This window comes from Erigeron canadensis, chromosome 8, assembly GCF_010389155.1.
Source record: "Erigeron canadensis isolate Cc75 chromosome 8, C_canadensis_v1, whole genome shotgun sequence".
Taxonomy (NCBI): Eukaryota; Viridiplantae; Streptophyta; class Magnoliopsida; order Asterales; family Asteraceae; genus Erigeron; species Erigeron canadensis.
Window position 1 is genome coordinate 33,013,278 of NC_057768.1, and position 14,888 is coordinate 33,028,165.

Below are 14,888 nucleotides of genomic sequence, written 5' to 3' on the forward strand. Positions count from 1 at the left end.
AAAAAAACTAAAATTTTTTTTTGGGTCAATACTAGCCGTTCTCAACAGTTAAATGTTTTGAAATTCGAAAACTTCTATCCCGCCCGGCTTTAGACATTGACTGAATTTATTTTGCATAGAACGCCACCCATGGCGGTGTACGTGGTGTCTTCGAGGCATTCCATGGCGCTCCCAAGACGAGGAACGCGTTGCTCCGTATAGTCTAATAAAACTTAAGATAGGAATAAATATTCTTATATAATGTGTTTTATTTTTGAATAAATACATGATAATATACATATAAAAAGTTGATGTATTTTATCATAGTTTAATTTTTAAATTTTAGTATAACTATGATGCATAAGGATGACCTAACTTCATCAATCATTTATTGCATTACTTTTATAAGTTTCATATTATTTAGTTTTGTATTAATGTTTTAAATTTTCTCAATAAATCTAATATAATTGGAATTGTACTAGATGTTATGATCAATATGTTAAAAAAAAAATATGTCTTCCGGTTTTAGGCGTTATGTGTACCCAAAAAACAGATACCGGTATTATACCTGTATCAATTCAGTTTTTCCGTTGGGATATTTTTTTTAACTCACAAATTCTTTTAATAATAATAAAAGCTACCGAGAAGCTAATGATACATATAAAAGAATATGTTGTTTCTAAGAATAATAGAACATTAGATGCTAAAAGTGTACCTTTTGACCATTTCAAACAGGGTTTTGTTGATCTATTAGAGAGTGATAAGAAGCTAATGGTTTTGAACTTTTAGTGAGTGATGAAAGTTTGTGCAAGATGCTATCAATAATGGTTTTTCATAACACCCAACAATAGGCTAAGGTAACTATTTTGAGTAGTTTGCTATTTTTTGGGTCAAGGCAGAGAGTTTTGGGTACCTCGAATTGGTTTTTGATACAAGAATATTTTGTGAGTGATAGTTTGCACTCGATAAGAATGAACGTCCATAGGGAGTCCGCGAATATGCAACGGGGAAAGAGTTTGTTGTTGTACACATAGAACAAAAAGGATGAGAGTAAAATATTTTTTTTTTTAGGTGTAATATTCCAACACACCCTCTACCTTTAAAACTAGGGTGGTCCTTTTTTCATTTCTTTTTATTTTTTATTTTTTTATACGCTGTCAGAATGTTAGTTGGTCGAATGTGTTCAAAATTGTATTTCCTTCTTTCATCACTATTTTTTCTTCCGAAAGTTGATATTAATGTAAATGAATAAATACGGAGTATATTTTTCGTTAATTCAAATAACCATGTATCCAGATTAAATGTCTCTTGAATTGTGTGTTGATATCTTTTCAAGACAATTTGTAAAACCTTAAAAATAAACAAAAGAAATTAACCCAACTCATCATCGGATGCCTCTAATGAAAACCCAAATCCAGGTCTTGACTGGGTTGACTCGGTAGACTCGTTTTCTGTGACTGAGTTCTTTTTTTGGAAATGAGTTATTCCATTTACTTTTTTTTTATTGGAGTTAATTGTATTTGGATAATTTGTTCATCCTTAGGCATCAACCAAAATGATGATATCATTAAAGCACGACATTGAGTTTATACCTTCGATGATATAATTATACACCTCTATTAAGAGGAATAAAATCATGAATAGTGAACCAGGCTAGCAGGTAGCTGCGCAGTTGTCTGCTAGCTTGTTTATTTATTTTTTTGTAAAAAACATATATATTTAATATGTCAAACTTCTTAGCAGGTTTATCATATTGTTTTTATTTAAGATTTTTTTAGATTTCGTTTATCTTTATATTTGATTTGGCTCTAATATATTAATATGATGGTTTTATTTGCTTTGTCTTTTAGATTTTTAAAAAAATAAATATATGTATTTAATATGACAAAATTTTAAACAGGGTTATTTTAGTGCTTTTTATGAGTTTTTTTTTTACATTTTATTTTTTATGTCTCGCCCTGTATTACCTTCCGGATTTTACTACGTTGCAAAGATTTTTTGTTTTTTCTTGCGCAACTCAGTTTTGCCTTTCTTTTAAAACTAAATAAAACATATATGTTTATGTAAACTTTTAAACTGGTTTATTATATTTAATTATATTTGATATAGGAAACGTAGACATATATTTATGTTCTTTTATATATATTTTTAGCTGTCAGTTAACATTAACATGCATGTTTAGTTTTTTTATGGTATATCGCAAACATTCGAACGTAATTATGATCATTGAAGCCGGTCTGAAACGCGGGCTTATAGACCCTCTAGTTGGTACAATATGGTATTGTATTGAGTTTAATAGTTTATACTTCGATGATAATCGGTTTAGTAATACGAGTAACCGGTTTTAATACGGTATCGAAAACCATCGTAATTTCTCAAAGTCACATTTAAGTAACCACCAAAACGACATCGTTCTTAAGCAATCAATCTCCTCTGTTCACTTTTGTCAAACAGGAAAACTGGTTTTCCCCTATACACACACCCCTTTCTTTCTGCCCTAAAATCTTCAATTCTGAACACCACTTCACTCTCATTTTTCCTCCCAATTTCCAACCTCTTTCTTGATTTCTTCTCTCCCACCCACGAATTTTTAAAAAAATTAAAGTCAAGATTTTTATGTTTGTATATGTAAATTTCTTCCATAATCTGTATAAAGTTACAAACTTTCTTAAAAATAACCCCAAATAAACACAACCCACGATCTCATATGTATAGATTCTATATATAATTACAATCTTTTTTTTTTCTTACTCTTTTGTTAGAAAATAAAAATTCCCAGAAAATAAAATTTCAAGATCCGGTCCACTATGTCGGACCAGGAAACAAACACCAACCTTGCTGTAGTGAAACGACAACGGCCGTCACGTGCATGTACAGCACGCTCCGCCGTTCGGATATACGAAGCTGCTGTGGCTGAAGCTGCGGTCGTGGCGGCTGTCAGGAAACAGAAGCCTCGCCGGCGAAAACGACCGGAAGTGGCGGAAGAAGAAGATGAAGAAGAAGAACAACCGCCGCCGTCGCCGCCTAATCCGTACAGTGACGTCATTACACCGTTGGTTGCTGAACCTGAACCATCACAGTTGCCACGTTGGCGTATTAGGTCTATGTGGGAGTTGGCCTCTATTCTTAACTTTTTAAATGTAAGAAAATTTGATTAAATCCCAAAAAAGTTTGAATTTTTTTTTTTGTTAGAATGAGATTTTGGTGGAATGTGAAGTGGGTTTATGTAGGTTTTATGTTTTTGCAGGTTTTCAGGCCATTATTGAATATAAAAGTCGAGTTTTCGGTGGAGGAGCTCGAGACAGCTTTGATTACGCCGAATAATACGTTGGGTGAAATACATATTCCTTTGTTGAAGGTTGGTACTATGTGTGATTGCATTCGAAAATTATAAGCTAGATGACTGTGTAATGTTTTGTTCTTTGCAATTGTTTTGCCTGTTTTTTCCCCTATTTTGAGCTTGGGTGATCCGACTCGCTTTAAAGAAGTATATTTTGAGGAGGAAAAAGATTGAATTTTTGTATAGACAAATGACATTGTAGCATTTTGTTTCTTGGTCTATCTTTGTATAGTTTGCTGGGAATCTTTGAGTTAGAAGAGTGTTTTTAAGGCATAGTGTGATAAGTAGTTAGTAACTAGCAAGAATTAGTCATGAAACTGGGTATGATATTTTGATTATTGACACTGATGTTAATTTGGTCAAGTATTATTTGCTTTGCTAAACTAATTATATGGTTTTGATGATATGGTGCAGTGATGTATACTATCTAATTATAAGTGCATCCTAGTTTGGTTTAGTGAGTGAATCAGTAGTCATAACATGTATGGGTTTACTATAAGTGGCCGTTTTTGGAACTAAGTTTGAGGAGACCAGTCTTGTGTGGGAACTAAGCCGGGAGGAGCAAAAAGGCGAAGGCCTGAATGAAGCAAGTAAGATAGTGATATGGTGTATACCTGTATGATCTTATTATTTGTGTGTATACACTTGAGGTGGAAAGGTGTCAAATAAAGTATTATCTTATATACTTATATGATAATGGGAAGCTCATTTAGTTATTTGGAGAAAGGCAGTCTAGAACTCAATTTTTTAAACCCAGATATGCCCCAACATCATAGAAAAGATTTGGGTACGGCACAACCTATACAAATTCGTACAAAAAAATAGAATTTTGTTTTTAAGGATTGCATGTACATACTCATTGTTACAAGTTTAGACGGGCCATCCTAAATAGCCATATTGCTACCCCTAGATAGGGTTAGGACAAGTGTGCAGACCATTAGTTCACCTTCTTCCTAGAACAAGTATGATTTGCTGCTCTAGGCTTTAGACTACTTGCCAGCAGGAGACGTGTTATGTTACATAAAAAATTCATCAAGTATAATATCTCCTGGAATCAAATGAGAACTTAGAAATTTCTGTAAACAATTAATGAAAGTCAAAGAGCTACTCATGCGACCTATTTATCTCTGCCTTCGAATAAATAGTTATTAGGTGAAGCTGTAACAACTATAGAACCTTATAGAACTATTAGATGCTTTTGTTAACCCTGCCAATCAAAACTAGTAAAAGACACATATTTAAAGCCAAAATATCTGGTGAATTTGTGAGAGAAGGAGGATACGGGTGACCTTTACTTCTTCACTGCAGTTTTGACTGTTTTCGTAATTTGGTTACACTTGGTAAAAGTGATGGCAGAAAAATTTGTACGATTAAGTATCCGTATCTTTGATGTATCCTTTTATGTGCTTTTTTTACACAGTATGTCTCACCATTCGCCATTTATTGTATTATCTATTTGATGATTTGACTCATTTTTACCATACCATTGCATATTAAACATTCACCATTTATATATATGTCTATCTGATGTTTTTTGTTTAGGCAATACCTCCGATTGCTCGGATGGCTCTAGGACAAAATACTTGGGTTACTGTTCTATGCCGGAAGCTAAGAGATTGGTGGCACTGGGTACTTTTTAAGTTATCTTGTGCATTTTAATTTTTTGTACATTGCTAATCACTGAATTGGATTTGGAACTTCTTTGTAGGTATCAGAAGGGGAATTACCTATAGTTGCATCACAAGGGTAAGTCTTACTTATCGTCAAGACAAAATTGGCAGAGAAGGTCGGTTGGGTTAGGTAACTGGTCAAAAGAGATAAATTTGGTACAGGCTGAAATACGTCGGACCCTTGTCTGGAATTGAAGAAAGTCATCAAAATAAATGTCTATTTTAACAATCACACCTCTCTCGGGAGAAAATGATTTACTGTAAAAGGATTTATGCACTTAATAAAACACTTACACGCTACTTGCAATCTATTTGGCTGGGTAGAGATAAAAGGTAGAACCTAGTTAGACCATCCGAAAGTAAATTGGTCTGAATTGCTAACTCTTTCATTTTGGAAGCTCCACTTTGCCTTCGGCCCATCAGTAATTTACCAACTTTTGTTTTCTCAGGGCCGAAATTGATATATACAACACACTTGATCCGGGTGTTCGTGTGGTCATACTTAAAGCCTTATGTGACATTCGTGTTGAGGTAACTCGTATTCTATAGATTGATTGGCTTTTCAAGATTCAAATAGCTGTTCTTGGTCTTGTGCCACAAATAAAACATTAGTCTTGCAAAAATGAAAAATACATGCGACTTTGCACAAGGATGAGCTGTTCTGCATAAGCAGTATTATCTACGTATGTTTACGAGTGCAAGTACCCGCGTGTTGCGGCGGTAAAATGATGAAGGTGATAGGTCATAGAGTATGATAGGTCATAGGAGGTGATATGTCATAGAGTGTCATAGTCAAATGCCTTAGCCGTATGGGCTCCGCCCCCGGATTTAAAAATTCGCCGAAAGTATATCGAATGACATCTCTAATGAAAGAGCATGAAGTTTTAAGAACACCCATATAATTTTTATAATTTATCGATGTACGGTTTTTGAGATAAAAGTTTTTGAAAGAATTAGTGGAATAAAATGATTTATGGAGGAGAAAGAACGTTGTACATTGTTGAAATTGAATGTTTAAAGTTGAAAAGTGGATTTGCTTTATAATATAGTATAGATAAGTTTTTCAAAATCGCCTATTTATGTAAACTGTAGTATATTTTCATATAAGCTGAGTTTTTTTAGGTAGCCAGTCACAGTTTTCCTTGTTATTTTGTCAGTGACTTAATCTGGTGGCAATTCTCATGATATTTTTTCGAGTCTAAGCTATGTTAGTATATTCAAACTTCAGTAACCATTGATGAACTAAATATGGCTGGAATTTTGCAGCAAGATGATATTCGAAGCTATATAGATGACTCTATAAAACATGGTGTTCCTCTCTCTGCATTTCGTAAAGAACGTACAGGTGGCGATTCTCATGGAATTTCTTTCTGGTAATAGACCCATCTTTCCATGGTATATGTTTCAGATGGATCTCAATCATCCATCTATATAGGATTCATTGACTTCTTAAACCATCGTTCTTGACTTTCATTGCCAATAAACCTTTGTACATTGTAAGATGAGTGGTCTGAGAAAGCAAAATTCGTATACAATGGTTCGTCTTGCATTTTTACATCATCATAATTTGTTAAAGATTGTTCTTTTTTTTTTCCTTCCTAAGAACGATGATTAATTTTCAATTAATAGCATAGGATAGATAGGAGTTATATGTTTTTAAATAAACTGAACATATTGTTATCCATTCATGTGTACTTATTATGTATAATTTGTTGGTGAGAAGGTATGAAGATGATCCTATTATCGGGCAGAGGTTGTATCGTGAGATTAGAAAAGTCGAGGTGAAGAAGGGAAAGGGTAAAAATGTACATTCCGTTCCATCTTACCAATGGGAAACGGTTTCCACTAATTTGGACGAGTTTCAAGACGTTTCTGTAAGCTCTATGACTGATTTTCTTGCTCCTCTTGTGTGCTTCGTTTTTTTCTCTAACCAAGATGGCCTCTTCTTTTAATCTGGTCACCAGGACAAGCTTATTTGTAGCAAAAATAGAACCGAGTCTTCACTTGGGAAGAAACTAAAAATTGATGTGCTTCCAGAGATTGAGAAAGTCCATAAGGTACTTTCTAACTTTTGTGAATTGTAGTATTGATAATAAACTAACAATTCGGTTTTAAATACTGCACTAAAAGTATGGTATCAGGCAACCTTCAACCCTTTAAATCTGTTTTTTATAAGTTATTAGTAACGTTAACCCATTAGAATTAATACATAACAAGTCAACCTATTCATAGGTATTTGGATCGAAAATACCACTAATTAGTTTCTTTGAATTGAAGTCGCTAAATATTTATTGCTGGTTTTTATCGGGGCAGAGGAGAGAGAAACTGCTAAAAAAGCAACACAGAGAAGCGCTTCTTCTTGATGGTATGATCCTCGATGGACTTGGTCTGGGCCGATCTCTTCGCGGTAGAAAACAAGTGTCTTACACTTTTGGTAAGATCAAGGTTTTATTATTTTACTTGTAATGGTTTGATCTCATCGTATTGATCCACTGGGTTGTTCTATATATTTTTCAGATGATTATGACCGATCAATCAACGAGGCGATTAAGATAACAAAGTACTCTTTCTTGACCTTCACTGTTTGAAATCATTTACATTTATGTTTATCACATCCTTGTAGTTGCAAAAAATGATATACGAGCCCCACATTCCCTGGGCTAATCCAAATATCTCTCAAGTAGAGGTGACACTTTGGACACTTTACATATTAATGGATTAAGATAAACTTTGTAATGTATCATTGTATTATTGTGTGTTAGGATAGGAGATTACATAGGGTATATATAATAGAAACATTTACAATTGACACCCTTTAATATAACATAGTATAAACTCTAGTCTAATAGATTTTGGCCTTCCTTTATCCAAAAGGGTGAAAATAAAAGAAGTTATGTGTAAAGGGGACAGGGCAAATGGATCAAAGTATCAAACAGGTTAAAAGTCTCCTAAAGTTGACTCTTAATGCATACAATACAACCTCCTTAGTGTTTTTTATGTTAAGATTTTGATTAGTATGTAATGAAAGTGTTTTTGAAATAATAACTAACCGATTAATTTAGTTAAATGATTTTCAAAAAATCTACAGAAAGTTTTTTGGTCAGTCCAAAAAATCTAAAGTTTTTGGACAGAAAGTACCAATTTCTCTAGAATTCTTTTTGACCCGTTTTCCAACCCGTCCATCTTGCCACTTCTAAAATTCGGACTCAACTTTGGACAATTTTACCCACATCTCTATTAGTTAATTTCTCAATCTTTTTATATTTCAGAGGGAAGCAACCTTCACTAGAACCAAGTGTAAGAAGAGAAGGCTTGAGACATGATGCATCTGCAAATGGTAGATGGGGTGTTTCCACGCCCTCAAATAATTCTCATAATGGCGGGTTCAGTCCGCCATCTCCTGATTCACTCGATTATAATGAAGTTGATGAGGATCATAAATCCGAACAGTTGGATCGCAGGTACTCACTGTTCTTTTAACTTTATTCTTTGCTCGTTCATTGCACAGGTGGAACTTCTGGCCCATTTACTTATGATGGGTTGATTTTGGTTATGTATATTTTAATCAGTTGAAATGGGTAAAAACGGTTAGCCGGAAAAGTAACTGCTCAACCATGTTTAAAGTAACCAAAGTGCAGTCTCAGTGTACACATCCTTTAAAATATTTTAATAAAATTAGACTGCTGAGACGAGTATAAAACTTGAAGGCTTGAAGCCATGTAATCACATGTTATAATGTTTTAAATCACATGTGATTCAAATATTTGAAAATATTATGCACATATGGTTTGAATCAATATAGACCATCTAGTCCAGGTTGGTCCTCTGGGTCTCCATGGGTTTTAGGGGTCTCAAATGAACCCACCGCTCGTTTTGTAATCATTTGTAATGTTTTTTATTTATTCATACAAATGGAGAATATGTTTTGGTCTTTTGGATCAACCTGGCCTATGCTGTTTACATCCGCACCAAGTTATTACCCATTTTGACCAGCTATTTGACCTTTCCATTTTTCTGCCTCTTGTTTATTACTAAAATTGTCATTTTACATTTAGCGATCGAAGGAGGCAGCGGTCTCGACGTTACTCTGCACAAGAGTTTGTGGAAGCAGCTTCAGACTACGAGGCGGGCAATGATAGTGATTATGAATATGATGATGATGAAATTGTTGGTGAAGCGGTGTATGATGAAGAATATCTAAAGAAACGAAAAGAGAGGAAAAAAACGTCAAGCAGTTCTGAAGGAGACGAGGAGTATAATTTTGATGACAATAACACCGAAGATGAGGATGAAGGTGAAGAGTCGTTAAGTGCAAGTGAAGAAAGTGACGCAGGCCCGCGAAAATTCAAAAAATTGCCGGGCCGGACCAGGCGTCAAACAAAGCTAAGATCAGTCAATGAAGTCAAATCTGGTCCCAGACGCAGTAGACGAGCCGCTCGGAGCCGTATAGATTATAAACAGTATGAGTTTTCAGATTCAGAACCTGAATCAGCAAAACTCGAGACGTCTAATAGTTCAGATAAACAGTCGGAACCAAGTGAGAAATCAGGATTTTCAATGGGAAGCAGTGATGACACTGATGCAGAGAATAATGAGGATGATAACGTGATTTATGATGATAATGATGATGATATTGATAATGATGTTGATACTGGTATGGATAATGATAATGATAATGACATTGATAATGAAGAGATTAAGATCGACCAATCCATTATTGAAGAGCACCCAAAGATTGAAGAGGAAGAACAAAATGTATCAGCCATGAAGTTAGATAGCCCGGTACAAGATGAGTTTGAAAACGGTGCACGGAAAACAAGGTTTCTTGACCTAAACGAGCTTGCGCCAGGTTCGGGCTTTGAAGATGGTCCGATGAAGGACGACGATACAGATAACTTCTAGAACCATGTAGATTGGGTCAGGTGGGTCATTTTTTAAGCATGCCGCCTTCATATATGAATCGGAGAATCATTTTTTAGCGGTGTAATATTTAGAGAGACAGGAGGCTGTCACTTAAGATGTCGAAGCACTGTTTTTTTAATCAATCTGTCAAGAATCTTGGCTGGCTGGATATGTTGATATTATCAACATTTAGAAGCCAAATTGTATGTTGTACTTAGAAATCATTAGCCTCCTCCGGAAAGATACTACTAATTTCTTACATTTATGTATTTCAGCAGTAACATAGTATGTAAAAATCGTGAATCTCATTTCAGTCGGTGAAATAAGTGAGTGAGGATTTCGGTTTGTCAGATGTGTTGATAGTATCAACATTTGTTGTACCTTGAAAACATCATCTTTTTTCAGAAAGGTTATGCAAAGATTTTGAGCCAATTTTGTTCGTCCTCAACAACAGTTGGGTAACAAGAAAGGAGTAATTGCTCACCACATTACGTCTGGGGTAATGGGGTGGCTATGAAGCTGTACGATACTTGGACTATTTTCTGGTGTTGAATTGCTCTACTCGCTCTCTTTCTCATGCCTTTTATTCCTGAATAGCTGTTTGAAACACTTTTAACCAAGAAGTTCGTCGAATATGATCGTAATGAGTAGACCTAGAACATGAAAATCCTGATAGTTTTCTTAAGTTATCGACCCTGACACAATACTGAAATGGTTTGATTTTGTTTTCCTTTCAACCAATTGGTCAGTCAATATGTTGGTTAAAAACGAAACAAGTTAACAGTTGTGAAAGATGATTGAAAAGTTAATGACATCATACGTTGCGACATATATACTTTGTCAAGTGTTTGTAATTATTATGAGAATATATAAAAATCATCTGCGAATGATTAAAAATCGCCCAAATTGACAGTCTTTGAGTTTAATTAGCCTTATATATGTGCCAATGAGTTGATTGCTCATTGGTAACTAAAGTCTTAAATCTTGGGAAATCCACTAGGTTCGAATCACTTCTTACATTTGTGGGAATGAATTATTAAAGGGGGATTTTGAGAGTTCTGGTTTCGTCTCATGCATGTGTAACTCGAGTTTCACATACTGCCCAATTGGATGTCATTGTGGCGTCTTAAATGCTAACGACTAACTCGCTGTTAAAAAATATAAATATATATGTGCAACTTTTTTAAAAAACAAAGAAATGAAAAAGAACTTAAACTGACAAATAAAGTTAATGATATTAGTATGGCCAGATTTAAACTAAAAACATAATGTATGTTTTTTTTAATATAATTTAACTATCATTAGATTATCGTATTTATAACACATTTTTTTTATTTCACTGAATGATAGTTGTTTCACACTCAACTTAAATTTATGAAACTATCTTCACTTCCGTATGATATATTCACTTCATTCAATATTTTTTATTCAATCATTAGTTTGTTCTGAAGATTTTATTGGTAAAATGTTGTTTTAAATCTTCTAGGTAGTGTATCTCCTTTCAATTTCAATTCAACAAGACATGTTGTTAAACCCCTCAAGCAATGTGTTACCTTGCGACCCTTGTTTTTAGCCTTTCACAAAATTAACAAAGAATTTACTTACGTAGTTTTAGACATTCTTCTTGGCTCAAAACTTTACAAATTCAATCATCTAAGTTGCGCTTAACATCTCTCTCTCTCTATATATATTTTATAATATATTCGTAACCACCACCAATATGGTCATTAAGCGTCATATTATCCCGCGAGAGGTTTAAGCTCAAACTTCTCAAATAAACATCATCTTGAAAGTGGTCTAGTGGTTTGTGTAAAACAATGTTTTTGCGTGATAAGATTTTATAACATGTGTACAATGAGAATGTTAGTTGATCCTACCTTATTTTTCTATAACACTTGAAAATGCAACTAATACACATGAATCAGATTAAAATCAAAATGCTTAATCACTAAGTCACATTGGTGGTGTTTACTTTGACTAAAAGGGTACCCGCGCGTTACATAGACATCTCTTTAAAGCGGCATTTAAATGATCAGTTGTCAGTTGAGTGAAGAGGGCGGCTGTGTGGGTGAGTGTGTGATGGTGAAAACTGTAGATGATGTTTTTGTTTTTTATTGGGTATGTGAGATAACGCTAAGTTAGGGGATAAATGTATTTTGGTACATTTAATGGATTAATGGGTAGTGATAGTTATTAGAGTAATGACATATTTGATAATTCAAAGGCTTAAAAGTTTAAAGAAATAAAATGACATTTGCTTTATTAAGGAATATAGATTAGTGAATGTGAGCTGTAAAATGGTGTTTATGCAAGGAAATCCAACCCTTAATCACCCAGGTAACTTTTATTATTTCGCACTATTAGTTTTATTTACCAACTATAGATTAGCTTTGAATCGAGATGTTTGGTTATAAATTTGCTTTAAACTCAAATATCGTTGAATTCTAAACATAAAATAACAGATAAAATTTTTTTTTAATCAAACCCCATATATCATGCAAAAATGGTGGACGTAAGAGCACATTGGGTTTTCCAATTAATTAGTTGAATCATGTCTTTAATCAAACTAGTGATCTCTTTGTAACTAATCAAATCGCATTCAAAACTCACTTCTTCCATTTTTAATCCCAACCAAATTCAATAGTTTAAGTTTAAAATTACTTTAATCTAATGTTTAACTAGATAATCCACGCAATATGAGCCTATTTTGGATCGACTCTTTGCTCGAAATAGTTGAGCTACTATTTGTTCATTTATTTATTTCTATGAGACAATTTATCTGCATTTCATCATTACTTTCAAATATTTTAAAGTAGATGTAATTTTATCATGATATTTTAGTTAATTAGAGCATGCTTTCCTCGCCTTTTCTTCGTCCCATGGATTAAACCTTCTTTTAAGTTCATCATCTTTAAACATTTCTAATACGGAGTACTAAAATAATTAACCCATAATGCAATCCTCTTTCTTTTTTGGGTGATTTTTTATTTAACAAACAAGTGATAGCATGGTAAGACCTCCGTGTTGCGAGAAGATTAATATGGGAACAGGATCATTGAACGCAGACGAGGATGCACAAATGCTTACGTTTGTAAACAAACAAACGACAAGTAATTGGCAAGTTGGGGCTCCAAGAAAACCAGGTAATGATTAGTTTGTAATCCAACGAACTTTGCAACTATGCAACAAAATGGTCTTTTGATGTGAATGTTTGTGTATTTTTTGTGAAATGGAAAGGATTAAGAAGATGTGGGAAGAGTTGTAGAATAAGAAAAACAAATGTTACGAAGAATGACAATATTAGGCATGAAAGCTTTACGCCGCAAGAAGAGGAGATGATCATCAAGCTTCACTCTGCTATAGGCAGCAGGTGCACATTTTCATATTGAGTTATTGTGTAGATAGAATTTGCATTTACTTAGGCACTATATGTTTTTTAGTAAGAGGTTGTCTTATGAATCTGAATACCATATCTGAATGATAACTAAGTGGCGGTTCAAATGTCTGAAAGATGGTTATCTTGATATACTCGTATCAGATTAGTCTGTTTTACTGTAGAAATCAAGCCAAAACTTACTCAATGTTAACCAATGACCATAGAGATTTACATGGTCATGAGACACACTTAACATAGTTTTTGAACTTTTATCTTTACTAAAACAAAAGCTAATTGAAGTATATATATATGATATGGAGCATATAATTTCTTTCTTAATTCTATCCCAAGCCCGTCCCTCTATTAAGGGCTTTTCGTAGGCAGGAAAATTCAGACTTTTAAAAGAGGTACTTGATATCTCTTTCACTCTTTGAGTAGAAATTTGCTTTGATATGGTTCAAGTCAGAACATCTCTATTGTTTCCTAAACAATATGAAAGTACATTATCATAATCTTATCTTTGATGATATCATTTGCTAATTAAGCTTCATTGGATTACTAAGTTAGTGGCACAAAAAGGAGACTTTTGATGTTTAATGGGGTTTTTCTTCTCTAGGTGGCCTATAATTGCACAACAACTTCCAGGAAGGACAGATAATGATGTGAAGAATTATTGGAATACCAATCTAAAGAAGAAGCTATCAGCAATGGGAATTGATCCTGTCACTCATAGGCCTTTCTCTCAAATGCTCGCCGACTATGGCACCATTAGCGGACTCACAAGAACCCAAACTAGAATGGGCTCACTAAGTAGAGACAACAAAAACACATTCTTCATGTCAAACCAAGAAATCCAACAAGTCCCAACCGAAACATTATTTCCTAGCTTCAACAGCAATAATGTCAAAATGGAACCATCAGAAATGACTAAAAATGATTCATCACTTGATCTTCTAACTCAACTTCAAGCCATCACACATGGCAAAGACTCGTCACCAAACAATGACCTCTCCCTTACACAATTCCATGTTTCTAGTGCATCGTCGTCGTCGTCTTCCTCTAGTACTTGTTCAATCTTGAATGAAATGACGCCACAACAAACGTTCAATTGGCGTGACTTTTTAATTGAGAATACACAAGATGGAAATGTCATTGATGAAAAGCTAAACTTTGAAACACTTGGAGGGATTGAGATAGTCAAGGTTAACACCCCTTTAATGATGAATAATGGTGTTAAAGAAACTATAGAAGAAGCTTGCGATGGATCATTTTTGGAAGCCATGCTAGATGGAGAAAATGACATGCTCTTGGACTTTCCAGGGCTTTTGGGTGACCCATCTTATTACTAGAAATTAATTTGACTTTTAGTTTGACTTTTGGAGTTACAGAATAATGGGTTGTTTCCAAGATATAGGGTCTCTTTAATTTATAAAGTCCTTTATATAAAACAATATATATAGTGAGTAAGTTGGTTTATTAGTAAGATTTATTTTATGATGAATCCTTCTCAACTGTTTTTAAATCCAAAAATAACAAGCCCATGGTGCACTTGATATAGTGAAATTTGTATATATTACTATGAATATGTATGAATTTAATTTAAAAATTAGCATCCAAACTG

At 34.0% G+C, this 14,888-nt stretch overlaps 2 protein-coding genes across 2 annotated transcripts; both read left to right on the plus strand.

The window, feature by feature from the left end:
- Nucleotides 1-2,414: 2,414 nt before the first annotated feature.
- LOC122579070 (DDT domain-containing protein DDR4) lies at nt 2,415-10,323 on the plus strand. The gene is made up of 12 exons (XM_043751159.1): nt 2,415-3,119; nt 3,227-3,337; nt 4,862-4,948; nt 5,028-5,065; nt 5,439-5,520; nt 6,256-6,362; nt 6,713-6,863; nt 6,954-7,046; nt 7,303-7,423; nt 7,507-7,549; nt 8,259-8,450; nt 9,045-10,323. The coding sequence occupies exons 1-12, from the start codon at nt 2,787-2,789 to the stop codon at nt 9,889-9,891; spliced, it is 2,205 nt and encodes a 734-aa protein (XP_043607094.1). The 5' UTR covers nt 2,415-2,786; the 3' UTR covers nt 9,892-10,323.
- A 2,575-nt stretch (nt 10,324-12,898) lies between these two features.
- Nucleotides 12,899-14,616, plus strand: LOC122609781 (transcription factor MYB35-like). Its single transcript, XM_043782723.1, has 3 exons — nt 12,899-13,034; nt 13,129-13,261; nt 13,884-14,616. Exons 1-3 carry the CDS (start codon nt 12,899-12,901, stop codon nt 14,614-14,616), a joined length of 1,002 nt encoding a protein of 333 aa, XP_043638658.1.
- The last annotated feature ends 272 nt before the right edge of the window (nt 14,617-14,888 follow it).